The sequence below is a fragment of the Eublepharis macularius genome, chromosome 5 (genome assembly GCF_028583425.1).
Source record: "Eublepharis macularius isolate TG4126 chromosome 5, MPM_Emac_v1.0, whole genome shotgun sequence".
In the NCBI taxonomy this organism is placed as follows: Eukaryota; Metazoa; Chordata; class Lepidosauria; order Squamata; family Eublepharidae; genus Eublepharis; species Eublepharis macularius.
The window spans coordinates 4,720,731-4,748,526 of record NC_072794.1 but is presented as its reverse complement, the minus strand read 5'-3'; the positions used below and the strand labels follow the sequence as shown (position 1 = coordinate 4,748,526).

The 27,796-nt window shown below is 49.8% G+C and overlaps 1 protein-coding gene across 2 annotated transcripts; it reads left to right on the top strand.

Annotated features, from left to right (window-relative positions):
- Nucleotides 1-42: 42 nt before the first annotated feature.
- On the top strand, nucleotides 43-25,573 carry SIN3B (SIN3 transcription regulator family member B). Of its 2 annotated transcripts, XM_054980815.1 has the most exons (19): nucleotides 43-150; nucleotides 1,759-1,865; nucleotides 2,118-2,271; nucleotides 3,063-3,311; nucleotides 4,478-4,621; nucleotides 5,027-5,149; nucleotides 6,284-6,373; nucleotides 8,746-8,864; nucleotides 18,949-19,156; nucleotides 19,296-19,412; nucleotides 19,713-19,951; nucleotides 20,240-20,423; nucleotides 20,533-21,271; nucleotides 21,831-22,000; nucleotides 22,425-22,598; nucleotides 22,831-22,923; nucleotides 23,041-23,135; nucleotides 23,500-23,704; nucleotides 23,807-25,573. In XM_054980815.1, exons 1-19 carry the CDS (start codon nucleotides 43-45, stop codon nucleotides 24,035-24,037), a joined length of 3,549 nt encoding a protein of 1,182 aa, XP_054836790.1. In that variant the 3' UTR covers nucleotides 24,038-25,573. The 2 variants fall into 2 exon arrangements, with proteins under 2 accessions (XP_054836790.1, XP_054836791.1); XM_054980816.1 differs by lacking the exons at nucleotides 43-150; nucleotides 2,118-2,271 and having other exon boundaries at nucleotides 1,798-1,865.
- The last annotated feature ends 2,223 nt before the right edge of the window (nucleotides 25,574-27,796 follow it).

Here is a 27,796-nt window from a genome sequence, read left to right as displayed (position 1 = left end):
GGACGCGCGGCGTGGCCGACGGGAGGGGGAGGCGCTCCCAACATGGCGGCCGGGGGAGGCGGGCGACCGGGCAGCGGCGCCAGGCTGGGGAGCCGAGCGGGGGCGGCGGGCGGCGGCGGCGGGGCGCCCCCCGAGAAGCTCCCGGTCCATGTAAGTCCCGGCGGAGGCCCGTGCGGCCCGCCTCCCCTCCCCAAGGCGTGGCCAGCCGGCCGCCCGCCCTCGCTGGGCTCTGTGCGTCGCGCCCCTGTCAGACGAGGCCGGCGGACCCTCCTCTCCGCAAGGGGGAACGGGCGCGACGCCGCCCTTCGCCCATGAATGGCTTCTTGCCTCCATCTCCCTTTTCAAAATGCATTTGAATTTCCCTTAAGTTTCTTTTACGGGTGTCGGGGGGAGGGGGGTGCTCTGCAGTGCAGTCCTGAGCGGGATTACTTGGAAGTAAATGCCTTCGCCTCCCCAGCAGTGCATCCAGAATTACCCCGCCTTTCCCCCAAGGAGCGCTTTCCTCCCTTTCTGTTCTCGCAACAACCCTGTGAGGGAGGCTGGACTAAGTAGGGCTGGAGCCAGAGACTAGGAGAGCTGCTTGGGATCTCACAGAGCCGGATAGGGGCGATGCCTGTGCTGGGATAAAGGGCTGCTGGTGCTTGAAAGGGAGGAGCAGGAGCAAACACCCAGCTGTCGCTTGCCCAGTTGTGGTGGCTTTAACTCATTTCTTTTTTTCTTTTTGTAGCATAGCGACTTCCAACCCCTGCTCAAGAGGACTCTAGTCCTTCAAATTTTTTGTCACACTAATAGTGCAATCCTCTGCAGCGTCACTCCAGGCGTAAGCCTGTTTAAGTGGGCTTGGGCAGGTGTAACTCTGCACAGAATTGCCCAGTTTGTCTTTAAGGCACCATTTTTGTGTGGGTGTGTTTTCACAACAAAGTCCGCAGAACTACCCCTCTGAGCGTGGTCTTAATGTGCTAGAATGGTCTGTGTGTTGTGTGGTGGAGTGTAACAACTACACATTGTATTTAATTATATTGTTGGTAGTTAGCTGGAGCAGTCAATAAAAAAAAAGTTTGTCTCACTCCTCTTTGCTGTTTTGCCACCTCTGCCAGAGCTTCATTTATGGAAGGGACAAGGAGGGCCGCGTGCGCCCAGCTACTCCAAGCCATTCAGCCACTGCTTTAGCGGCAAGCTCCCTGTGGGAGGAAGAGGGGGCAAAAGCCGTGATGCTGCATAGAGTCTGCCTCAGCTTTTGCTTCCAGATAGAGGCACCAACTCTCAGTCGTCATACAATCCAGCTTCCCCCTTCTGTCTCCAGAGTTTCCGCAAAGGTTGCTGCATGACGCTTGAGGAAGGGGAGGGTGGGCTGTGAGTGTGACTTATTCATGTGAAGCCCCCTGAAGCAGATCCTGCAGCATCCTCTCTCTATTGAGCCTGCAGGCGATTGGTTCTGTCAGGACTTAGGCAGGGCCAGGTTGCAACCAGTTGCTTTTGTGACTCCAGGCATCTTTCAAAATGGCTTGTGTGTTCTGGGAAGCTAGGTGGCAGCTGGTGGGGGTGGAGTCCTTGGCAGCACCTTATCTGGTGGTCAAGTTCACAGTCTGGCACCGGTAGAGATTCTGATCACCCGTGGTGGCTCAGGTCCGAATCTGACTCTGCCCTTTGAATTGGAAGTGCTGGGGACTGAAATGGGGACGTTCCATGCACAAAATAGGACCTCTGCCACTGACCCACAGAGCCCTTTTTACCAAGATGTCTTATGGTTTCCTGAAGGTAGAGGACGCCCTCTCCTACCTTGACCAGGTGAAGATCCGCTTTGGCAGTGACCCAGCCACCTACAATGGATTCCTGGAAATCATGAAAGAGTTCAAGAGCCAAAGGTAAAATGAGTGTGCAGGAGGAATATTGGCAGCTTCCAATGCCTTTTGGTAGATTTCCAGAATGGGAAGAGATTGGGGCAGGGGGGAGAATGGGGAAGAGATTGGGGCAGGGGGGAGAATGAAAGCAGAGTGCCTTTGCCCAGCCAGCCACGCCACCCGAGCTGGACGCCTGGCCCCCGGGGCTCTTCTGGACCCCCTCATTGATCCCAATTCAGGGCCAGCTTGCCCTTACTTGCCTTCTTTTGCTTCCAGCATCGACACCCCTGGTGTAATCCGGCGTGTCTCTCAGCTGTTTCACGAACATCCTGACCTTATTGTGGGATTCAACGCTTTCCTGCCTTTGGGTTACAGAATAGAAATTCCAAAGAATGGGAAACTCAGCATTCAGTCCTCTCTGGCTGGCCAGGTATGAAGACATAGTTAACCCCTAAGGTTCACCTGCCTTCAGGAGCGGCATTAGGAAGCCTTGTGACTTGTTCAAGGTCTTGGGGTGATGGTAGGATTGTCCTATTAGACCTCAGGTTAAAGTAAGGACTTGGTTCTGAGAGCTGGGTCTCCTCCAAGGTCGCAATGAGGAACAGCTGGCTTGGATTGTGGCAGTCTAAAAATAGAGGAATGTGCGGGGAGGCAGAAAATAGGGAAGAACAGTGACTGGGGAGAGCTGGGTTGAAATCCAGAGGGCATGAAGTTGACTGGGTGACCAACCTTGGGTCCTTGTGCCTATCTCTCTTAGCCTTCCCTCCCTGGCTGGAGGGCTATTAATGTGAACAGGTGGAGATGGGAAGAACCAAGTATTCTGCTCTGGACTCCTTGGAGAAAGGGTAAAAATGTCATAGTCTCATATGTGGGAGGCTTAACCTGGATAGCCCAGGCAAGCCAGGGAAATGTGCAGCCAATTATTTAATTTCTAATTTTTAGTTTAGACAAGAAAAAAATCCTTTAATAGGCAGGCTCTGAGAAGAGCAAATTATCTGTTTATCTGCCTGTCCCATTTCAGTTCTGTGCCTCCTCCATGGAGTACAGGGCAGTGTATCTGATTCTCCCCGTTTTCTCTCAACAACCATGTGAGGTAGACTAGCTGCTGAGAGAGAATGACTGGTGCAGGGTCACCAGAGGGACTTTATGGTGCTAGCATAACTAGTTCTGTTTCCCGTTTGCCTGATATCACTGTCCCCCCCCCCTTTCTGTTCCTGCCAGGTCTCTCTGGAGGCGGTTCAAAGTCCCTTCTTGCTCCATTATTGCCAGGATAAGGCCCACAATCATGGCGACTGCCCTGAGGACTTCCGGCACCAGGTGTCCTGCAAGGACGACAAGCTTCAGATGCCACTGGAGTCCGACTCAGTGGAGTTCAACAATGCCATTAGTTACGTGAACAAGATCAAGACCCGTTTTCTTGACCACCCTGAAATCTACCGCTCCTTCCTGGAAATTCTTCACACGTACCAGGTAGAATCCTCTCTTGGGATCCAGGGGCTTAAGACAGAGCTGTTCCTGGAGGAACTGTTGTTTGCAAAGAGGCAACCAGAAGAGCATGTCTGTGTTTGCCAAGGAGTCTTCTGGAGTAGTCTGTTTGGAAACTATGTGTTGATTGAAGTGGCACATGTCTTCATGCTTGGCCCTATCTGGTGTTTCCAGGGAATACAAAAGAAAGCTGTCTCTCTTTCCTTTTCACGAACAGATTTTTCTTCTTAAAAACTGAAAATACCCCCTTGGCTTGTGTTCATGTTTCCTCGTACAACAGCATGCCCCCCCTCCCCCACAGTCCCATGGCCTACAGTGGGGAGATTTTCAGGAAGCCAGTCCAATACATGGGCAGGCCTTGACTTGCTCCCCTAGGTTTCACCTTTACTTGTTTATTTGGGATCTGCTTGTTTTTGTGGCCTATGAGAATACTAACATATATGGCAGTATGTTAAAACCAGTAAAATTAATAGATTCTCAATAATATCCGGAGGAGTTAGCTGTGTTAGTCTGTAGTTGCAAAAAACCACGAAGAGAGCTGTGGTTCTTGAAAGCTTATGCTACAATAAAGTTGGTTTGTCTTAAAGGTGCTGCTGGACTCTTTACTATTTTGCAGTAATATCAAGAACCATAAAGTCACCTTAAAAATTAACCGTACAGCCCCTCAGTGAAATTTAGCAACAATCAGAATTGATAAGCCCAGAGGACAGAAAACAAAGAAAAAGACAGATAATCAACAAAATGCCTTTGCCAAATAAGGCTTTTCCCCTGGAGTCAAAAGTCCCATTGGTTAGGCACCAGGGGAACCAGTGAAGGGGGCGGGGCATTCTGGAGCTGAGGTGACTCCACAGGTAAAGCCTTGCCTCTCTTTGCCACCCTTGCTTCAGGCCAGGGCTTCAGATACGGATGGATATTTGGGAAGCCATCCTGCATTCATCCACCCAGGTGGGCTGTGCTTGTCTCTCTCACACTCTAGGGAAGCTGGGCACCTGGGGAGCCAAGCAGTATCTTCCTACCTGGCCACTAATGCCACTGTCAGAAATAGCGAGTCAGCACAAGGCTGTTCTGGGTTGAGTTTTGTGCTGGGTACGGGTGGTCTGTTTCCACTGCTGTATAAGCACTGCCATCATAACCTCTCCCTCAACTCACAGAAGGAGCAGCTGAGCACCAAAGGCCGTCCATTTCGAGGCATGTCTGAAGAGGAGGTTTTCACAGAAGTAGCCAATCTCTTCCGGGGTCAGGAAGATTTGCTCTCCGAGTTTGGACAGTTCCTTCCTGAAGCAAAGAGATCTTTGGTATGTCTCTGATCTGGAGGGCGACTAGGAAGCAGTGGCTGGGGAGGCTTGCCTGTGTGTGCGCAGCCGTGTGGAATAGGTCCGGCTTGTTTTCTGCAGGGCCTGAATTCTTACACTCGAGATATTCAGGCTGTGTTTTTATGTGTGTATCCCCAAACTCCGCCTCCACTGCTGAAATTTCCATGCACAAATTTCCGCCCCATGTGGTCCATGCCAGTAAGCACTTGCCATGTCTCAAGTGTGTCCCGTTTGGTGTGTGGAACATTCTTTGGCTCTCAGAAGAAGCGGCCCCTGATTGTGGCCAGAGCCCCTTCTGGGTTTGAGCCTCGCTCCCTGCCTTCTTCTGTACCATGCCGTCCAAGGGCACCTGCATGTTATATCTCAACATCTTTCTCTTTGTCTCAGTTCACAGGGAATGGGCCATGTGATGCAAACAGCATGCCTAGAACGGAGCAGGAGAAGCCACTGGAGCACAGTAAGAAGCGGTCAAGATCCTTGTTGCTCCATCCCGTTCCTGGCCCAGCTAAGGTATTTGAACTCTGGCTTGTTTTGGAGTGTGTGTGTGTGTGTGTGCCACTCCCAGGCGTGCCTTAACGACATAGGTGGGCTGCCTGTGGAGAATATGGTAGGCTGCTGTGCCTAATGCGCCCCAAGCCACCGATGCCCCAGTGCCTCTATACCTGTCAGTGCGCTCTCGCCCTTTCCCAAGCTGGTGCTCAGGGGTCAGTTTACGTGCAAGAGAACTTGGATGATATTTTTGGTTGGACTTGGCACCCCGGCAGCCACTCTGGCCTGGCTGTCTGCCGGCCCTGCCAGCACCTCCTTACCTGTCAGTGTGCCCTCGCCTGCTCCTGAGCCTGCGCTCAGGGGTCGGATTAGCGGCAAGGGAACTTGGGTGGTAGTTACGAGTCAGATGTCCCGGACTTAGCTCTCCGCCCCTGAGTGTGAGGTGCTCCCTGGCTTTCTTAAACGTTAATCCATGCATGCTTGCCATGCCACCGAGAATACCCTCTCCTTCCTCGCACTCTGAGTCTCCACAGGGGGGCTAGAGGGTAGCCAGGCAGAACCTCCAGTTGCCCCCCTACTGCCACCTCAGCTGGAAGTTTTCTAGGCTGCCCAGGGAGCTGATTGGGTGCTTGTGGAGGGCCTGGTCACCATGGGGCACAAGCGGATTGGTGTCCATGGTGGTCACCATCCAATGGGCCGCCTGGGTGGGGCTGGACACGATGGCAGGGGCCTACATTTACCTAGGCAAGGGCCACCAATGGGCTGTGCCGCTATTTTTCGCGGTATATCTTTCCATTGCTGTGGTGGGCATTCCTGGGCCTGAAGTGGCTTAGGGAGCCGACCGCCACACGCCCCACCTCCCTAACCTACCCCGCCCACCATACCAGTACAAGGACTTGAGCCGCAGTTGTGTCTGCACCCAACCACCGTGCCTGGGCACCCCTGGGAGGCAGCAGCTCACTGCCGCCATGGCTGTGCATCCTTGCAGAGGGGGTGACACCCACATAAATCCAGGATACACCAGCATAAACCGTAGTTCACCCCCCTCCCCCAGGATTGAGCAGTAAGTTGGTTGGTTGCACTCTGAAAACACAGAATGCTCGGAAGTTGAAGCATGAGGAAAATAGTGACACAAATGCTCTCTTCTCTTCACAGAAGAAGATGAAACTGAGAGGGACAAAGGACCTGTCGGTTGCAACAGTGGGGAAATACGGGACTCTGCAGGAGTTCTCTTTCTTCGACAAGGTCTGTCGCCAGGCATTGCGGGGGCAGGGGGGGGGGAGAGGTTTGGAAAGCGAACTGTAGCTTAGCGGTCGAGCATGGACTTTGGGAGCTGAAGGTCCTTGGTTCGGTCGCTGGTATGCCTGTGTCCAGAGAAAAGCAAAGGCCCAGCCAGATCAGACCAGAGGTCCACCTAGTCCAGCATCTTGTCTCATAAAGTGGCCAGCCAGTTGCTTTGGAGGGTCAGCAAACAGGGCACAGGGGCCGAGGCCTTCTCCTGATGTGGCCTCCTGGTGCTGGGATTTGGAGGTTTACTTCTTCTGAATGTGGAGCCACGGCGTGGAGCCTCTGAGGGATCTCTTCTCCATTAATCTGGCTTACCCCCTTTTAAAGCTACCTATGTTCACGGTCACCACTACCTCCACAATTTGATCCCTTGAGTAAAGAAGTACGCCTTTTTGTCCATCCTGCATCTGTTGCCTACTAGGATCATTAGGTGCTCCTGAGTTCCAGCGTTATGAAAGAAGAAAAAGTTCCATCCACTTTCTCTACCCCATGTAGAATTGTATAAATCTGTCCTCTCCCCACTCAGCCATCTTGCTTCTAAATGGAATAGTTCCAGATTCTTCAGCCTTCCCTCACTGGAAAGGTGCTCAGCCCCTTAGTCATCCTGGTTGCCCAGTTCTGTAGTTTTTCCAGCTCTGCATTATCCTTTGAGATACAGTGACCAGGATTATTTTGGAGTTCGCCTTTTTTTACCACTGTGATGCACAAAGTCAACATTTCTGTTGCGCTATCCACTCCCACCCAAGGATATTTTTCAGTCTTAGTCTTAGCCAGTTCAGACCCCCTTGGAATATATTTGATGTTAGGATTTTTTTGTTTCCTTGAGCATTACACTTAACTTACGTTGGACTTCATTTGCTATGTTGTTGCTCACTTTAGAGAGATCCTCCTAGAACTCTTAACTATTCACCTTGGTTTTCCCCTTCCTGAATAATTTGGCAAATTTAGCTACTGCATGGCTTACCCCTCCAATTCTAGCTCATTTATGAATAGTGCCCATTGACCAACTGGGGCAGCTCAGATATAGCGGTGGGGGTGAGTATAGTTCAGTGGCAAAGTACCTGCTTTGCAAAGTGAAGGTTCCATCTCCAGTGAAAAGCTCTCCAAGACACGTGTTGGGAAAGAACATTGAGCCAGTGACCCTGCAGAACTGGGGCTGAAGCAGAGCACCACTGGGTCACACAGACCAGTGACCTGGTAGTGAGGGCTGCTTCCTGTATTCATAGATATTTGGGGAGGCCCCACGCCTCAGTAGCAGAACACCTTGTCTGCATGCATAATATCCTTGGGTCAACACCCCTGCTCAGCATCTCCAGGTATCAGTGTAAGAGAAGACCATTTTCCTTTCTCTGTGACTCTAGAGAGCCACTGCCAGGCAGAGCTGGCAATAAGAAACTGGAGGAGACCAGTGGTCTTTCTAGATGAAAGACCGGTTCATGCAGACCCTCAGGCTGGGAACCAAAGCCTTGGTCTGGCTAGCAACATCTCAAAATAATTGCACTACTAAAAAGCAGGCAAAAACTTTACTGCCAACCCAATCTTGGCTGCAAGAAGTAAACTCAAAGCAAGCAGGCCAGATAGCCCTTCCGTAAGGTGCTTTGGAAGAGAGCTGAACATAGATCTTGAGCTGGTCAAAAGCCGCTGGAAATTTATTTTATTTTATTTATGTTGAGAATTTCTATCTCACCTTTCTAGAAACCTACTCAAGATTCACAACATAAACTACAATAACAATATTAAAGTAGTATCATCAAAGTATCAGATTAACAAACCATTAAACAGCCAGCCATAAAACCCTCATACCTTTCCACGGGCTCTCTTTGTGGGGAAAATGAAGCGCGGCTTCTTAGTTGACTTCAAAGGGCCCCCTGGTTGCTCTTTGCAAGTTGCAATCCTGACGGCAGGAATAATAGCATAATTGGTTGGCTCTAAAGAGTCTGTGGGTTGCATCCCTCAAGGTGGTATCAGCAGGGCTTGTACAATGGAGGGTCTGCTTGGTGGTGCAGAGAGATTTGGCCCTGAAAGGAATGCCAAGCAGAAGCAGGCCCCAAAGGGTGGAGCCTCAGCAGGAAGTAGGAAATTCCCAGGAACAGGCTGTAGGGAATGCAAGATACTGGGAGCCACTAGTCCTGACTGGAAGTCCTGCAGGCTAAAGGGATCCGAGGTTGTTGGTTCTAGGCTGGGTGGGTCCCTGGCTGTGGCCACCTTTGCTGGTGCAAGAGGTAGAGAGTTGAAGCACAAGGCATCCAGGCAGCTCTCCAGATCCTGGGCACAGGTTTGCACTGCTCCCTGGCCAGGCAAAGGTGCCACTTTCTTCCTGATCTCGGCAGGTGCGCAGAGTCCTCAAGAGCCAAGAAGTCTATGAGAACTTCCTCCGCTGCATCGCTCTCTTCAACCAAGAACTGGTGTCAGGCTCTGAACTTCTCCAGCTGGTCACACCCTTTTTGGGGTAAGAAAATTTCATTCTATCTTCCCTTGGCAGATTCTTTTCCTTCCAGCCAGCAAAACCTCTGTTAAGTTTAACAAGGGCTGGGTTTCATTTCAGACCATCTTTGAGAGTGGATGAGGCTCAAATCTCTCCAAAAGATCTGTTCTTGGGGCCAGTGGGAGGGCTTGTTCAGAATACGGAAAGAACTTGTACCTAGAACAGCCCATATTTGTGCTCCCACTTAGTCTGTGCCTTCTCTTCCGTGGATTCCAGCTGCTTTTGTCTGTGAGTTCTCTAGGCAGGACTAAACAAGCAATAGGTGGTAGAAACTAAAATCACAATATTCAACAACGAATAACATAATAACAATTAAAAATAGTAGTAGAAAATATCAAGCAACAAAACCCTACGTGTTTGGTCAATTGCTTACATTCAATAAAACCAACCAAAACTCTTTGAATGCTCTGAGGGCTGAATTAAATCCAAGAGCTTTTGTCTGTGAGTTCTCTAGGCAGGACTAAACAAGCAATAGGTGGTAGAAACTAAAATCACAATACTCAACAACAAATGACATAATAACAATTAAAAATAGTAGTAGAAAATATCAAGCAACAAAAACCTACGTGTTTAGTCAATTGCTTCCATTCAATAAAACCAACCAAAACTCTTTGAAAGCTCTGAGGGCTGAATTAAATCCAAAAGCAATCATGAAAAAAAATCAGAAATTAAAGCCTGTAATGGATAAAGGGGTGGCGGTGGGGGAATTTTTTTAATAGTACTCTGCTGTCAACTATAAACTCTCCTACTACCACTTATCCAAATATATTCAAGACTCCAATCCAGTGATACAGGGAAATATAGGTTTTATTGTTTATGGTCTGACAGATCTTATCAGACCAACCTGGTTTCCTTCTTTGATTGAGTGACGAGCTTACTGGATCCTGGGAACTCTGTCGATGTGATTTACATAGATTTCAGTAAAGCTTTTGATAAGGTTCCCCATGACATTCTAATGGATAAACTGGAAGACTGCCAACTGGACTATAGGACAGTTTGGAGCATAGGGAACTGGTTAGAGGACCGCACCCCAATGAGTGGCGGTCAGTGGTGTTTCATCAGATTGGTGGGAGGTGTCCAGTGGAGTGCTGCAGGGCTCAGTTTTAGGCCTGGTACTTTTTATCAATATCTGGATGAAGGGGTAAACAGGCTACTCATTAAATTTGCTGATGATACCAAATTGGAAGGAGTGGCAAACATCCAAGAGTTAAAATTCAACAAGACCTGAATACTCTGGAGCAGTGGGTGGTTGTGAACAGGATGCAATTCAACATAGATAAGTGCACAGTATTACATCCGGGCCACAAAAATGTGAAGCACAAATACAGGATGGGGATACACTTCTGGGTAGTAGTGTATACGAAAGAGATCTTGGGGTAAGAGTGGACTGTAAACTAAATATGAGCAGTCAGTGTGATGCGGTAGCAAAAAAGGTAAACACAATCTTGGGTTGTATCAAAAGGGCCATTGCATCGAAATCGCAGGAGGTCATAGCCCCTCTCTATACTGCCTTGGTCAGGCCGCACCTGGAGTATTGTGTGCAGTTCTGGAGGCCTCACTTCAAAAAGGATGTGGACAAAATCGAGAGGGTGCAGAGGAGAGTGACGAGGATGATCAGGGGTCTGGAGACTGAGCCCTACGAGGAAAGGCTGAGGGCCTTGGGAATGTTTAGTTTGGAGAAGAGGAGGTTGAGGGGGGACATGATTGCTCTCTTTAAGTATTTGAAAGGCTATTTGGAGGAGGGCAGGGAGCTGTTCCAGTTGGCAGCAGAGGGTAGGACCCGAAACAATGGGCTTCAATTACATGCAGAACGGTGGTTATTAGGAAAACTCTGTGATTCTGTTTAAAATAAAGCCCAGACACGTATTGCCCCTCTCTGGCTGATATCTATAAAGGCCAGTTACATCAGAGAATCTTGTATACCTTAGCACTGATTGCTTACAGAATAAAAGATCAGAAAGGTTAATACAAACAGTTCTTCAGAATTACAGTTCCCAGGATACAAGCCTGACAAGCCTGATTGACAGGTCAGTAAGATCTCACTGTAACATAAACACCTCAGTGCTGAAGTAATACTTTTGTTATGGATTCAGAATGCTTCTGGGCAACTATTCTTCCAACTAAAATTTGGTTATGGAACAAAAACAGTGAAAAATGTTTATGGTTGAAAAGAACTTTCTCGCCTCACTGTACGATCAAGTTGACCTACAGTTTAATCCCTAAAGTGAAGGAGAAAGAATCCGCCTACTGAGGCAAATTTGCCTCTTCTGTATGTGTCCAGCTTAAATAATGCTTACATAGGAATTTAGGAGAGGGGTCCTCAGGAAAATCCCTTAACACCATGCAAAGTAAAAGTATTTTTGCCTGGTACCTAAAACTCAGCAGACTTGGCCCCTGGTAGGTTTCTGTGAGGAGGATATTCCAAAGGTGCCACCACAAAGAAGATCTTGTTTCTGATGTTGACTTGCAGGCTCTTTTGGGAGAAGATAGCCTTTGATCAACAGCGATTGTTATTGATCCAAGTGAAAAGGGAGGGGGGAGATTCGCAGCCCAATCCAAAGTCCCCATCCGGTCTCAGTGGCCACACATCAGTGTAAATGCAGTGCCACTTGACTGCTCCCTAAGGACTTTCGCGGGAGAGCTGGGCCAGCCAACCTAGCCTGGCAAGGCGCAGCCATGAGTGAATGCCCCATCGTTGCCCAGGCAATACTGCCAGGATCGACCAGTTGTAGGGTGGCAGCAGTTGACAGCGTTGTGAGGGGTAGCGGAAGACATAGCCAGTCCAGGGCCCCGTTTCCAGTCCCCAGCTGTTACACCCTCGCCCCACAGAGAGTGGCTGGACAAGGCAGGGAGAGATCCCCATGTACGGGCTTGCTGCACCCCAACAGAGGTGCCTGCTCTGAGAGGCTCTCCGCCCCGGGGGGTGGGACACTGACAGTGCATCACTTGCCCACCCGCTCATCCAACCCCCATTCCCAACAAGAAGCAGGCTGGCGGCGGAAACACCACTTGCTTGCAAATTTCATCCCCGCCGCCGCCACCCCAAGGGACATGCACCCCCTCCCAGAAAAGTGAACCCAGAAAGGTGGCAGGACCCGGCGAGGGTCGCATTCGCAGCCTGCAGCACTCGGGATCAGCCCCCAGGTCCCGGAGACGTAGCTCCTTAGAGGCAGTCGAGGGGTGGTTTTTGTAACGAGTGACAGGAATGCCCTTTGGAAACCCTGGTAGAAACCGGAAGGCCCATTGGATGTGATGGGAGCGACAAACGCCCACCAACTTGCATCAGCTCCGTTTGAACACATCACTGCATCACAAAGATGTGAGGAGAACGCGAGTTCGACCCCGAGAGCCATTCTCTGGTCCTGGGGTGACACCCCCCAGAGTGGAACGAAGGGACCAGAGAAACTGTTCCGGGGGCCATCGTCCATCCCTTGCACCAGATTCCCCAAGTCCATCCCTGCCTGTTCAAACAGCAAGAGGGAGGGTGGTCTGTCCTCATAGGCGAGGAGCCCTAGGGATCCCAAGATGTCACTCCACATCCCCCACCACCACCAGCAACCAGCCTCCCCACCCCCGCACGCAGCAGTCATCTGCCTGGCTTATCAGATGCCAGCATTTGTCTGTCTGTCAGAGACTGAGAGTTCTCAGTAGTGCCCCCCCTCCCTACTGCCTGAGTTACATTGGGGGGGGAAGGGGGCAGGGTTGTTGGTGTGGTCCCAAGATGCCACTGGACACAGTACAACAACGCCAAGGCACAGAGGCTTCTGGAGTTGCTTTGGACCCACTGCATCCATTCCGGCCCTGAGCCAGGAGTCAGTTGCCAGGATATGTGAAAAGACATGCCTTTGGGGAGGTGGAGGGTGCTACTGTCATCCACAGGCAAGTGAACAGACAGGTGGTTAGTTGTTTTTCAACGCACATTTTATTGAACCGTCTTGCCAACGTCCCGCGGCCGGGAAAGGAGGAAAGGCAGTTTGTGCTGCAGTCGGAGCCATGAGATCCATTCCTCTACCTGCCCTCCCAGGAGTGAGGTTGAGATGTGGGCTGCCTTGGGGACTGCTGCCTGGACTGGACTGAATGGCAGTCAAGAAGAATCACTGGGGGCTGGGATGACCATGTTTCTTGGCCTCTCTGACGGGCCGCAACCTGCCTGAAAGGGAAACGGACACATGTATGGCAAGGGACCTGGCCCTATTAGAGCCCCAGCCCAGTTTACCACATTGTGGGAAGGAGTCCATGGTTGGGGGCTGCAGCAGCGGCAGCTCCATTGTCACAGGTGCAACCCACAGGCAGATGATGCATGCCCCTCTGGAGAGAGAGTACTTTGCATCAGGATGGTCTGATCCTGTGAAGGAGACAGTCAAGGGGCTGAGCACCCACTACTAACAGGGAGTTGTGAACACCCAGTCACCCTGACCTGCAGCCCCACTTCCTTCTCTGCCAAGGGGGGCCCACCTGAGGGAGTCTGAAGAGAGCCCCCAAATAGGAAGCTGGAACCCCCTCCCGAATGGCTGTGTTGAGAGCAGTTCCCTGGGCAACTGCTTCTGGGACAGGGGCTGCTGCTGCCCCCCCCCCCCACCAGTGAGCCTCACCTGCAGATGCTGGTGGTCAGGAGAGTCCGGGTGAGGGGAGGGGGGCAGTTGGCGCAAACGAGCAAGCTGGGGTGGCCACCACTGCAGCTCGTTCTTACCTGTCAATGCTCCCTCGCCCCTTCCGGAGCTGGGGCTCAGGAGTCAGATAACCTGCCAGGAAACTTGGTTGATAGTTGTTAGTCAGACGTTCCAGACTTCGTTCTTCTTCCCTTGAGTGAATGCAGAGTACTCCCTGATTCCCCAGAGTCCTTCCAGTGCACTCGTGCCTCGCCACCGTGAGCACCCTCTCTTGCCTTGTGCCCTCAGTTGCCACAGCAGGGGGCTGTTGGGCTGAGCCTCCAGCCACTTTCCTACGTAGCTTGTTCATAGGTATCCTGACTGAAAGTTATATAGGGCACCCGGGGAGCTGTTTGAGTGCGCAGAGGGGAGCTCGGCATGCCACAGAGGCACATGCGGATTGGTCCCCATGGTAGTCACCATCCGGTGCTCTCCCAGGTCGCATGGGCAGGGCTGGGCTCTTTTCCCATTCAATGGGCGCCAATGGGCTACTCCGCCTTTTCTCGTGGCGTAACTTTCCGCCCCTGCAGGGGGCGTTCCTGGGCCTGGAGTATCTTTCGGAGCCAACTAGCTCACAGCCCACCCCCCAGCCCAGCGCTGGCACAGGAACTTGTGCCACACTTAATGCCTCCGTCCAGCCGCCGATAGTGGCCACCGCCAGCGGCCCATGGCAGTGGTGCGCGTCGCCTAGCCACCAGCAGTGGAGGGTTACACCCACGTAAGTCTGAGTTACGACAGTGTAACCCTTAGTCTGCTCCCTAAGCGCTTTCCACCCCCCTACTCAGGATTGTGCTGTCAGGATAGTCCCCTGTCACAGGACATGAGTACCAATGCCAGCAGTGTGAGTGCCACTAGTGATTGGAAACATGGGTTCAAATCCTTCCTCAGCCATGAAGTTCGTCTGTGGGGTAAATTGGGTGGCTCATATGTAATCTTTTTTGTTCATCTTCAGTACCCAACCAGCCCAATCCTGAGGTCTGGTACCGTGATGGCGCCCGTGCAGCAGCGTGCCTGTGGCACCACTTGTTCACTCACAAAGAACTTTGGGTGCGGGAGAGCTATGCTGGCATCTGAGCTATAAACTGTGGCTGCTGCCGAGAGCACCTGCCCCTCCGTTCCCTTGATGACCCTCCAGCAGCCACCAGTGGCTGTGCCACTCCCGCGACAGGCATGTGAGTGACGAGCAAAGGTGCAGCCAATGGGCAAGCTGTGAGCCCCGCTGCCCGGCGACACCACCCCACTCCCCACACCGGGGAGCAGACAGCTGGGAACCATGCAACCCCATGGTCATGGTACCCGCATTGGGGAGCCTGGCTAGGAGAGGCTGCCTGATGAGTGGTAGGCTGAGTGTGCAAGCCCACCCCCCCCCGGTGGGGAGACTGGGAGCTATTCTCCATCACAAAGTGGGACTGGCAAGATACAACCGGGTGAGAATGCCCCTTAGTTGTCTGGGCAACGCCGGCAAGACACACCAGTCAGAGGGAAGCGGCAGTGGACAGCACTGTGAGTGGCAGGGAAAGGCATAGCCAGTCTGCCAATGCCACTCCCCCTGGGTGCTCAGGGCAGGGAGATCTGTGCAATTGGGCTTGCCATACCCCAACAGAGACTCCTGCCCTGAGAGGAGCCCTGCCTTGAAGGTGCAGACAAGCACCCACCCAGCCCCCATCCCTGACATGGGCCAGGCTGGCAGGTGCGGAACTCTCACCTGCAGACTCCACTGCTGCTGCTCTGAAATACATCCACCCGCTCCTTGAAAAATTAGACGCGAAAGGCGGCAGGACCCGGCCAAGGCCACACCCACAGCTCCCGGCACTCAGGGACAGCCCTCAAGGAAACTTTGGTGGTAGTTGTTAGCCAGACACTCTGGACTTAGCTCTCCGCCTGTTTGCGAGTGCAAGGCAAGCCCCGAATTTTGCAGAAATTCCAGGGGGGGGGGCCAGGGGCGGGTTGCACCAGTGTAAGTGCAGGGTACACTGGCATAACTCTTAGTTGGTGTAACAGGCTCTCTTGCCTGTGTCTTGACTAAGCTCCCACTACTCCAAAGAAAAGATTTATCTTTTCTTTTGGATAGTATTCGGCAATTAGTTCAAGACCTGTCAAGCAAAATTGTTCTTTGAACCGTTTGCTTATTAGTACATTTATTTGTAAAAAAGTTCTTTATTGCTTTGCCGCTTCTAATCAAAGTACTCAGATACCTGTTAGAGTTTATTTCTTTTATTGGAAATACACTCTATTTTTTAATGGAGCAAGTAGTTAAAAATATATGATTATTAATATAAATCCTACAAAACTAGAATACAGAAAGGCAATCAGAATGAAATTTGCCAACATTTCCTAACTAATTCTTAAGTTTAAAAATAAAGTTATTATGAAATGCATTAAGATTCTCATAGCCTACATTGGACAGATAAGAATCTCACCTAATCTTCATGAGATCTCTTCCAATCAGAACTCATTATCTAGATTAGCATGTTTTATAGGTAATCATATGCAAATATCTAAGATCTTTTCATGTAATAGCATAAGCAAACTATGATTGGTTTAATGCTTCGTTGAATATTCATAATTTCTATTGTATAACCTTCTAATTAGCCAAAAAAATGGCGTTATAGCTATCTTGTAAAACCAAGCCATAATCCGTGAGAAATGACAGGAAGAGTTAAGATACGAGATCACTATTGGTCCAGTCTCTGATAAACATTAATCTAGATGGAGTCCACTATTTTTAATTAGCTGTCAAAAGATTAAAGCGCACCTGTTTTTAGTTACCTAACACACTAAAAAAATGCATAGACAGTTCATGAAAAGTTTAAAAGTTCACCCAGAATACAAGCCATTACTATATATTAGCTTAGCATTGATTAGTATAATGTGCTTTAATCTCTATATATCTACAACATTGGCTCCTCTAGACTTTCTGCTCCCCCCTCAGGATTGCACTGTAAGTTGGGTGGAACAGCAGCTTTAAAATGTTATAAATAAATAAAATAACTTCTCTCACAGATGTGTGGTGTAATTGGATATGAGGAGGGAAGGGATGCTACATACATTTGATTTTTAAATAATAGATAATCATGTGTATCTTAGGTAGTTTTCTTAACCTCTGTGGAAATCCACAAAGGTTTAGATGAAAGCATAGTACTGCTTTTATCTTGACAGCTAATTAGTGTCGCTCAGTTAATTAGTGTCGTCCTCAACCTTTCGATCCTGCAGGCTCCTTTGGAATTCTGTCACTGGATGGTTGACACAACCACAGAATGGCTGCCACAAAATTTTAATTGTAAAGTCAGGCGTAACTCTAGTAGTAACTCTTCAGCATTTCAGGCAGAAGCTCTGGTTACAGGATGATTGTTTAAAAATATTTTCTTGCATACACAGAACTGTTATGACCTTTACTTTCTTTAGGGTAGATTTTTCTTTTAATCGATCCCTTAACCCTCTGGGTAGTTTGCTGCCACCAGGAATATATTATTCCAAGATATTTTATTTAAATTTTCCCTTTTGGTAACGTTCCTAAGCGTCAGGCTCCTTCGTGGTTCTATGTGGCCCTGAGGATAGGAATGGGATATAGCAACGACAGCTACACTGGGATATAACAAAACAAAAATAAACTTTTATTTAGTCAAGAAGCGTATCGGTTTCATAAAAGTAGTTCTCGGTTCTTAAAGTTACTTCATTTAAACTCATTCACACAGATCTCTTCTAAGGCTTCACACACAGTTAGCCTCTTTCTCTAACTCAATATTTGTCTCACAGAAATGCTTAAAACTCCTCAGGCAGCACACAGCTGGCCTCTCTTTCCCTGACTGCTATTCACAGAAATATGAAACCTGCTCAGGCAGCACACAGCTGGCCTCCCTTTCCCTGACTGAGTGTCCTTTCACAAACATGCTCAGTTCAGGTTCCACACAGGTTATATTTCTCTCATGAATACTTCAATATATCCAGGCAGCACACAGCTAGCCTGCTTGCTTCTGACTGAAACCTTTCTCTCTCTCTCCCAGTCTAAACTCCATTCACTTCGCCCACCCTCTCAGTCATCAACCAATCATATCACTCACTCTTCCCTCTCTTTCACCCCACTCTTCACCTAGCTCAAACCAAGCATTTAAAGACACATGCACCCATTTACTTGAAATCATTACAATAACGTTCAGTTTATATACTGCCCTTCAGGACAACTTAACGCCCCGCAGCAATCACCCTGTGAGGTGGGTGGGGCTGAGAGAGCTCTAAGAAGGTGCAACTGGCCCAAGGTCACCCAGCTGGCTTCAGGCGGAGGAGTGGGGAATCAAACCTGGCTCTCCAGACTAGAGTCCTGCTGCTCTTAACCACTACATCAGACTGGCTCTCAGTTATACAATGAAAATCCTGATACTGTAGTGGCAGATACTGCCAAAGCAACTTCTTAAAAATCGACACAGCCAGTAAGAAGCCCTCTTGAGCAAAAGCCCCACCTGGCCTACCCATTTTTCAGAAACTCTTGGCAGACACCAGGAAGTGTCCATGGATTCTGTGGCACCCACAAACACCATTTTGCGGAATCCTGGTGTAGCTGAAGAAAGAGTAGATTTTTTGGCATTTAATTAAGAGTACAAGTCAAATTTACTCTTTTTACTCTTGCTAGAGAAATTAACGAGTGCTGTCAAAGATGTATCTCAGTGCACCTGTGTTCTTTCCTTATAATCGTTTTGGGGACCAATAACTTTATCATGTGTTTATAACTTCTTAATTTGTAGCTGTCAATTTTTCTATAAAAGGTGTCACATAAAGGGTTAAACAGGGTTGTTGTTGATCAATCTGCCGGTTGATAGCGTTCTGGAGATGGTCAGCTGAAACCTGATTAATGTTAGACCTCTTTTATTTGGTTAAGGTTGGGGAATGTTACGAGATTTGATTCTTATTGCATGTTTTTTTCAGCAGTAATTGGATCAACTAGCCTCTGTGTTTACCTTTCAAGTTCCTGCCTAATTAGAAGCTTTATTCCAATAAAAATTGTTAACCCACTGAAAGTCCTTTATTTTGGTTGCTGATAGGGGATCCGATGCTTAAACCCACCATTTTCTCATTGTACTATAAAAGATCATTCTCTTTCAGTGGGTTTTATCTGTACAGATCTGATGAGGTCTCTGTTGTTATTTATCTAATGAGAACAGTTCTGAAAAGTTAAGTGGTACAGACCCTTAACTGGATGTGAAATAGAAGATTTGTTACAGAGAGAACTAGTCCACCACTTTGGGATAAAATGGGGATTAATGGAATTGTTTTATTCGCTGTGTTCCTCTATAATCTAAAAACTGATGGGGGGCTTCTTGCCAGTGTGGCAAAGCAGAAATGCCGCTTGATTCTCCTGCATGTGAGAGTTTCCTTCATGTTTCTATTTTGCTTTTTTTTAAAAGGAAATTTCCTGAACTCTTTGCCCAGTTCAAGTCCTTCCTTGGTGTGAAAGAGCTTTCCTTTGCCTCTCCCCTGAGTGATCGCTCTGGGGATGGAATGTGCCGGGAGATTGACTATGCCTCCTGCAAGCGCATCGGCTCCAGTTACCGGGCCCTTCCCAAGACCTACCAGCAGCCCAAGTGCAGCGGCAGGACGGCCATTTGCAAGGAGGTAAGCCACTTTCGCCACCTGAGTGTGGCAAACTGTGCGTTGGATCCTTGGAGAGCAGCCAGCTGTGTGAGGTTTGCCCCAGAAGAATTGGATCAGAAGCTACAGGTAGCTGAGCATAGGCGGGTTCTCGACTCTGCAGGTGCTGAACGACACTTGGGTCTCATTTCCCTCCTGGTCCGAAGACTCTACTTTTGTTAGCTCCAAGAAAACACCCTATGAGGAACAGCTGCACCGTTGTGAAGATGAGCGCTTTGAGGTACCTCAAGAGACCACCTCTTTCCTTTCATCTACCCCTACACCTCTTGAAAAGGGAATGCTTCCCAGTGAACTCTTCTGTTCCATGCTTCAGTTTCTTGCTGTCGCTGAGACTTGGCCCAAGGGCTAGCTGGTGATGAGGCACCTGCTTCCCACCAGCCTGAGCATGTGAATGCATTGAGCTGCTTAGGCGTCTGGGAAGGGTGGCTTGGTCCTGTGCCCTGCTGGTTGTGGGGGGGGGGGCGCTCTTTTGGTGCCTGCTCCACTGTTCTTCCTGCCCTTTACAATTCGCTTTCCACAGCTGGATGTTGTCCTGGAGACCAACCTGGCCACCATCCGGGTGCTGGAAAGCGTGCAAAAAAAACTGTCCCGCATGTCGCAAGATGACCAGGAGAAGTTCCGGCTAGACGACTGTTTGGGTGGCACCTCAGAAGTGATCCAGCGCCGGGCCATCTACCGCATCTATGGTGACAAAGCACCAGAGATCATTGAGAGCCTGAAAAAGAACCCTCTCACGGCTGTTCCTGTTGTCCTGAAGAGGTAATCGGGTCCTTGGCTCTCGCTTCTGTACAACATGGTGGCTCCTTTTTGGCTCCACTTGTCTTGGATTCCTGAGGCTTGAGCTTCTGGAATCTTCTGTTTTGATGGTATGCTTTCTCTGGTGCTGGGAGTGGGGGGGGAGAGCATACACAGACCATTCCCTCATGATCTTTTGAATGCCAGCCTGCATGACAATGTCCATTGCCAGGAGAGTGTTCTTAACAGGAAGATGTAGCTGGGCTTTTCTTCCTTTGGCTTCTGCATTCAGTGCCCTCTCTGCTGTTGCAGGCTGAAGGCCAAAGAGGACGAGTGGCGCGAGGCCCAGCAAGGCTTCAACAAGATCTGGCGGGAGCAGTATGAGAAGGCTTACCTGAAGTCTCTTGACCACCAGGCCGTGAATTTCAAGCAGAATGACACAAAAGCATTGCGCTCCAAGAGTCTGCTCAACGAAATTGAGAGCGTGTACGATGAGGTGTGTGTGTGTGCATGCGTGTGGAGAGGGGGGCTTGATTTGAGGTACGTTGTGCTAGGTGGAGGGAGGGCAGCTGTTGATCTCTTCTCTTTTTGTGCCATGTCTTCAGCACCAGGAGCAGCACTCTGATGGGAGGGGAACAATGAATGAACCGCATCTCATCTTTGTCTATGAGGACAAGCAGATCTTGGATGACGCTGCATCTCTCATCAGCTACTATGTGAAACGGCAGCCCACCATCCAGAAGGAGGACCAAGCCACCATCCGGCAGATCGTCCAGCGATTTGTCCCTGATCTCTTTTTCTCACAGTTGGCAGAGCACACCCTTTCTGAAGAGCTCCTGAGTGAGGAAAAGGGTAGCCTCAAGGCTACCCCTGTGGACACACGCGACTTGCGGAAGCGGAACACCCCAGGCCCCCAATCCAGTGCCCTGGAGAGCAAGACCCCAACAGTGGAGGTGCACGAGTTGCGCAAAAGACCTGTGCTCGGGCCTCCTCCCAGCCCACTGGAAGAGAAGCAGCCGATGTTGGAAGGCCACGAGCTGCGCAAGAGGAACCCCCCCGTGCCCCCCGCTAGCCCTGCTAGGGACAAGAGGGGTGGCCTTCCACCTCCCTCTGGGCCCCACCGGTCACTGGATGATGTCTACACACTCTTTTTTGCAAACAACAACTGGTACTTTTTCCTGCGACTTCACCAGACACTGTGTGCAAGGCTCCTCAAGATTTATCGGCAGGCGCAGAAGCAGCTGTTGGAGTATCGAACGGAGAAGGAAAAGGAGAAGCTCCTTTGCGAAGGCCGGAAGGAGCGGTCAAGCGACCCAGCCCTGGAGCTGCGGCTGAAACAGCCAAGTAAGCCTTTCCTGTGGCTCTTGGGGGGGGGGCGGTGGTGTGAGAGCTGCACGTGTTGCTCTAGGATTTGCAGAACTTGGTGGCCAATGTGAGCTCCTTATCTTAGCTTTGAAAGCTTTCCAGTTGGTGCCTCTCAATCATGAACATCTGCATTGGAGGCTGAAATTCTGTTCTGGGAAACCTCCTCCTCCTTCACAGCGAGAGCACATGTGTTTGTGTGTATCGCTTTTCATCTTTGGTGCTGTAGATCAAGATCAGGGGTGGGTGGGTCAAAGGGACCAAAGCAGCTGCTGTCTTCCTCCCTGATGGTCAGTCATTTGATTTCTTGCCAAATCTGGAGTGTTATTTGTGAAAATAAGGAAGCTGGTGATATGGGGATGATCTTATATTGCCAGTATCTGTCTGGTGGGCCATTTCTTTAACTTCCAGCTCTGGCTCAGAAGTTGTAGGGGTGAGCTGTACTTTAGATGTTCCTTTCCGTGGCCCCTGGGATCCCATTATGGAAACAAGCACTCCGCTGCCCTTGGTTCAATGGAGCATGGTGTCTCTTCCTGCCTAGGCGAAGTGGAACTGGAAGAGTATTACCCAGCATTCTTGGACTTGGTGAGAAATCTGCTGGATGGCAACATCGACCCCACCCAGTATGAGGACACTTTGCGGGAAATGTTCACCATTCATGCCTACATTGGCTTCACCATGGACAAGTTGGTGCAGAACATTGTTCGGCAGGTAACAGCTCAGCAGGCAGGCAAGCCGGCCACTGACTCTTCCGTTGCTACTCTCTTGTGGGAAACATTGCTTTGGGGCAGGCAGGGAGCAGAGCACATGAGGCAGGAAGTGGCTTGTCTGCTTGCTGTTTGCTTTGGATCAGCTGCAGACAGGCATGGGCCTGGGTCATGGTCTGCAGAGGGTCAGACCTAGATAGCTCCCTTTTCTGGGTGATGTAGTCTGGGCCATTTTGAGCTGTTCTGTAGATCTGTTGTGAGCCTCTTGTGCCAGGGGAAGGATTCCTCATGCCAAAGGAAAGTGCTAGGGCTAGCAGAACAGATGCCTGGGATCCAAGCTGTGCATTGCTCAGTGAACCCTCAGCGCTTCCAGCCATTTGGTGGTATTCATATTTCCCTTTTTCTCTCCCCTCCCCCACCTGTGACAGCTGCATCATTTGGTAAGCGATGATGTCTGCCTCAAGGTTGTGGAGTTGTACCTTGGTGAGCAGAAGCGGGGTGCGGCTGGGGGTAACCTGTCCTCGCAGTGCGTGCGGGCAGCCAAGGAGACAAGCTACCAGTGGAAGGCCGAGCGCTACATGGCGGATGAGAACTGCTTCAAGGTGCAAAAGCCCGCTCCCCCCCACACACAAACTTGTGTCCTATCATTGTCTGTGTCCTCCTGGCAATTCGTTTTGGTGACCCACAATTTTTCTCTGCTGACCCACGTAATTGGGAACTTAACTGGAAATGGGCTGGAGATACTGTCCCAGGCTTATGGCTCCAGTTCTGGGGAGGGTGTTCTCTAGGGCTCCATCAGGTACATTTGCAGGTATGCTTCATTTTTGATGGCAGGTGATGTTCCTCCAGAGGAGAGGCCAGGTGATCATGACCATCGAACTTCTGGACACAGAAGAGACCCAAACGGAAGACCCGGTGGAGGTCCAGGTGATTCCCCTTCTGTCCTGCATGTCAACTCCGTGGCCATAATTTCGGGGCTAAAAATGTCTGTGCCTGAAGCTTCCTCCCGCAAGATCAAACCCTCTTCTTTTCTCTCTCTTCCAGCACTTATCTAACTATGTGGAGCAATATGTGGGTGCTGAGGGGGCCCTGAGTGGTCAGAATGAAGGCTTCTTTTTGAAACCCATCTTCTTGCAAAGGCGAGTGCTCAGAGGGAGCTGTATGTGCCCCTCTCCTGGCTGGAACTTGTGGCTGGAATGTCTCAACAGGCCAAAGCGCTTCTAGCTCGGCCCCGAAGCTGAGATCTGGTTCTTCTCTTAGCTGCCCCTCATGTTTTGCTTGGAATTGACGCTGCCTTCTGGGTGGACAGGAAGGGCTCTGTTTGGTGCACAGGAGCACAGCTGTAGGGAGCGGGGGGCTGGCTGGGCTCTTGAACCTTGGGGAGAGGTTGAGGCAGCTGCACTGGCAGAAAGAAGGATGCTCGACCGTCAGTTCAGACGCTCCGCTGCCTGTTTTCTGTCCGTGCTCCAGGCTAACGCTGCCTGCCTTTCCCTGCCACCCTAGGAATCTCAAGAAGTTCCGACAGTGGCAGTGCCAGCAGGTGCAGGCCTTGCGTGAGAAGGCCAGGAGCTCCTGGAAGCAGCTGATCGGGGTGGAGAGTGCCTGCAACATGGACTGCAAGTTCAGACTGAACACCCACAAGATGCTCTTCATCATGAATGCAGAGGACTACATGTACCGCAGGGGGGCCCTCTCCCGGGCCAGTCGGGTATGTCTTGGGATCAAGGCCCTTTTCCCCAGCAGAGGGCGAGCGGAATTCCCCCCACCCACCCCCACCCCCCTGGTGATCACTCTTCTTCCTGCTTTGCAGGCACAACCCCTGGTTTTGCTGCGGCACCACCAGCGCTTTGAGGGGTGGCACCGGCACTGGCTGGCAAGGCACGTGACTGCAGAGGCTGCAGAGCTGGTCCAGGACTGGCTGATGGGAGACGAGGACGAGGACTTGGTACCTTGCAAGACCACCTGTGAGACCATGAGCATCCACGGGGTGCCCATTAACCGGTATCACGTGCAGTACATTCGCCAGCCAGCCTCGCCCTGACTACGAGGCCACTCTGTGGGAGCCATGTAGGTACCGCTGGTATTTATCACTCGCCAGTGTTTTCCTTGGGATTGTGACAATTGGGGGTAATGATGGCATATTTTTTTTCCATGTGGCATAGATGTGATTTGCCCTGGCTGGGTAGCCTGTCCTCGGGCTGCTGCGGGGTGACCTGGAGCTTTTCAGCTACGTATGCTGAGCAGGGGCTTGAGCCCACAGGAAGCGTCATTTAGCTCAAGGAGGGTGGCCAGTGCGACTTGAAGGAATGTGAAGGCTGGCTGTGCCTGGCGCTGGGCAAAGCCAGAAGGTCCGGTTCTGACCTGTGGGGTAATTGGGCCTACGGTGAAAACCCCCGACTCTCAAGTCTTGTAGGCCTGCAAGGCTGTGCAGCGATTGTATGAAGTCGAGTGAGAGGAGGGCTCCCCCCCCTCTTTCCCTTGCTCCCACCTGCGGCCTGTGTGGCTGAGTCATTCTGGTGGCCATCCCACGGCAGAGTCTAGCCACAGCAGGGTCTGCCTTTCTGCGCTGCCAGCCCTGTGACGTCGCTGGCGTTTTGACCACAGGAGGGGGGGGGTTGTTTTTTGTCAGGACTCTTAAGGCAGGAAGGAAGCCGGGAGTTGCTCGCAGCCTTGTGTTGCCTCTCTTCCCGCATCCTGGTGCAGGCGTGGCACAGCTGGTTTCAGAAGTAAAAGTGACACCTCAGCACTCCCATAGCTCATTTTACTTCCCCCGCATCTCCTGCAAAGTTCCCCATGGCAGCATGAGAGGGTCTCCTCTAGAGCAGAACGAGGCGCGTGTCCATGGCAGGGTGTGTGCGCGAGACAGCAATGCTGACTTTGTTCCACTCCTTCCTGCCCAGTTTGTGATGGGAGGGGTGGTCCTTGCTGAGTCGTAGCTTTGATTTGCAAGATAATCCGTGTGAGAAGCTGAGTCCTTGTCAGCAGCAGCTGCTGGCCTCCCCACTCTGCAAGGAAGAAACTGCTTGTGGCTGCTGGCACTTGCGTATTGATGGAGGGCAGGCTTCAGGCATTCGATACGGTTTAGACCCCGTGCTGTGCACACTGTGTCCCTGCTTCCCTGCTGCCTCTTCCTCCGTTTCCCAAGCAGAGAGAACCAGTGGTGCCAAATTCACATTTCCCACCAGGGACTTCATGCTAGCTTGTGGCTTGGCTTGTGTTTTGCGGTTGGGGGGATTGTGAAGTTTGTGAATTCTGTCTTCTTCCAGCCCTCCATACCTCCCTCCTAGAAGTGTACTTTGGGCCATTGTTACGCATCTTTTATTTTATACCCTAATTAATTTATATTTTCAGTGGATAAAGTAAGCATGTAGCCACCTCATCCCAGATGGGGCGAGAGCACATGCCGCTCGAAGCCAGTGGCTGGAGGACAGGAGGTAGCGGTACTTCTGTTCTCTGAAGGATCTCTGGCTTGAGGGAAGGGGGGAGCTTGCATTCGCTTTGCCAACTCGTTTGAATGTAGTTTTTTAAAAAATATTTATTTGCACATTAAGTAAAATAAAATATCCATTTTGAAATGGGGCGACTCCTGTCTGTCTTTGTTAAGAAGAAACTGTAGATCAGCCAACCAGCTGAAAGAAACCTGGATTGTGGCCCGTGGGGGTATTTTTTGCAGCATAGAGGCCTTTGAGTAGTCGGCACTCTGTGGCTCAGCTAGAGCCGTACAGACTCAGTCAGCTTCTCTCCAGGGCCTCAGGGTGAGAGAGGCTTTCCCTGACTCCTGAGATCCTGGATCCTTCTACTGGGATTCAGCTGGGGACCTTCTGCATGCACAAAGCACAAAGCCCAATGGCTGAGCGAAAGAACAACAACAAAATGGTGCAGTCGTTTTATTTCCTTATCTACCCCTACTCGTTTTGCCTAAGCTTCTTCAGGAGGAGCTGTAAGCATATAAATAAAAACAAGAATACATAAATTATCATTAAAATAATTATAACACATAGTAAAAGACAACATGCTGAGCATGTGAAGAGCATATAAACTTACACAAAACTACAGATCTGTGGGAATTTTAGCGATATTATGAAGATGCAGTACACAATTGGAAATGTGGATCCAAAAACAAAAATTGTATACACTCCTATGCCTTGACAGGTAAGAAAGATGGATATAAAACTGACCCGTGTACTAGTATCCAGTAACAGAAATTCAGGGAAAGGAATGTGCTGATCTGGCTTGATTTTATCTTGTAAGAAAGAAAATTATGTGAGGCTTGTTGTGACTTTACAGGTTGATAACTGTTGCTGTGTACCAGTTGGTCTTTCAAATTAGATGTTCTTTTGAATGAAGTTGGTTTCCTGTCATACATAAAAGAGCAATCTTGCTCTTCTACAACGGACCAACACAGCTGCCCACCTGGAAACTATTGTCATATGTAGGGATGTCATACAATATATTCCAATTTCTACATGTGCTCTTCTTGAGGTTTCTGCTTACACAATTGAAGGTTAGGCTACACCTGAGACACCCAAGGTCAGTTTTTTTCTTTGTAACAACCTTGTCCTATTACAAATATGTTTAAATAGGGTTAACTTTATTTGGTGCATGAAGTCATAAATTAGCCAAGAATTTGAGTGTTTGAAATGAGGTAAACAGCTATTGTAAAGAAGGTTTTGAAACCCTATAAATATGACAAGCTAAACTAATAGAGAGTGCCTTGTCTGTGACCTTTATATATCTTTGGGTAAGATATGGGGGGCTCATGTAATTGCTTTCCTTTAATAATTTATGTAGTTATAATGGATGGTTTAATTTTCTGTTGATTGAATTAATATTAAGAATACTGAATAATTATTTCATAATAATAAAGACTTAAAATGAAAGCAGAGACTCCATAATTGTGTACAATACCCAGTAATGAACGTAAGATGTTATCTATGGTGTACCTCTAGCTTAGAGGTAAATGATTTAATATAGGAAAGCTTACTAGATGCTCCAGGCTTCTTAAGTGCACGCTATATCTGAATCAGGCTTGACCAGAGTCATCCAGAACAATCTGTAGCAGCTGAGGGGGGAAAAGCAAGAAAAAGACAATCTCATGTTTGGACTAAGGGTGGCTATGAGTTAAGAAAGGGAAAATGTGGTGTAATAATAATAACTGTGCTTATATACTGCTCTTCTAGACAGATTAGTGCCCCACTCAGAGCGGTGAACGAGTTAAGTGTTGTTATCCCCACAATACAGCTGGGGAGCTGGTGCTGAGAGGAGTGGTTACCCAAGGAAATCTGCTGAGCTCATGGCAGTAGAATAATAGAATCATAGGGTTGGAAGGTACCTCCAGGGTCATCTAATCCAACCCCCTGCACAATGCAGGAAATTCACAACTACCCCCCCCCCCCCCACACACACACACACAGTGACCCCCTGCTGCATGCCCAGAAAATGGCAAAACACCTAGCCAAACTGGCCTGGGGAAAATTGCTTCCTGATCCCAAAGTGGCAATCAGCATTACCTTGGGCATGTAAGAAGGGGACACGAGTACTAAGCAATGATGTAACCCTTCCTGCCCTCCCTCTCATGATCTGCCTAGTTTCACAGAATCAGCATTGCTGTCAGATGGCCATCTAGCCTCTGATTAAAAACCTCCAAAGAAGGAGAGCCCACCACCTCCCGAGGAAGCCTGTTCCACTGAGGGTCCACTCTGTCAGGAAGCTCTTCCTAATGTTTAGCTGAATCAAAAAGAGTCCAGTAGCACCTTTAAGACTAACCAACTTTATTGTAGCATAAGTTTTCGAGAATCAC